Source organism: Cystoisospora suis (assembly GCF_002600585.1).
Source record: "Cystoisospora suis strain Wien I chromosome Unknown contig_843, whole genome shotgun sequence".
Classification (NCBI taxonomy): Eukaryota; Apicomplexa; class Conoidasida; order Eucoccidiorida; family Sarcocystidae; genus Cystoisospora; species Cystoisospora suis.
The window spans coordinates 180,857-181,252 of NW_027153644.1; the positions used below are offsets into that span (position 1 = coordinate 180,857).

General features: G+C 56.3%; 1 protein-coding gene across 1 annotated transcript in view; it reads left to right on the plus strand.

Moving 5' to 3' along the window:
* CSUI_002027 (toxoplasma gondii family a protein) overlaps positions 1 to 396 on the plus strand; it is a 4,019-nt gene that overhangs the window by 593 nt on the left and 3,030 nt on the right. The window contains exon 1 of the mRNA XM_068062229.1: positions 1 to 211. This exon is cut by the window's left edge and continues 593 nt beyond it. Within this exon, the coding sequence (XP_067925810.1) occupies positions 1 to 194 (194 nt within the window). The 3' untranslated portion in view covers positions 195 to 211. The remainder of the gene's footprint in view (positions 212 to 396) is intronic.

The window sequence follows — 396 nt, forward strand, 5'->3', positions numbered from 1 at the left end:
GCTTCTGCGTCAGGTTCAAGACTCCGAAACAGGAACAGCAGTCCCTCCGGTCAGTCCAAGAGGTCGGCCCCGCTGGCGGCGAGACCGCATACCTCGAAGTCGCAATCCATTCCGGCGCGGCTGGGCTAACTGCTAAAATCTTGGGCTTTCTCGCGCTGACAGCTGCTGGAATAGGAAAAGCAATCAGCCTTTAACGGTTACAACCAACCACGTAAGCTGAATTCCAGTTCGGCAAAAGAAACACACTGCGGGTCTGCAGCGTGCCAGACGCCGTGAGCACAATTCAGCTAGTTGCAGCACCTCCGACGACTTGTCGGCCTGGAGCCGGAACAGACTGGCAGTGTCGTCCCTCATCTCTTTTGATTAGCAGTCACGTAAGGCTAGGCGTCCGTAAGG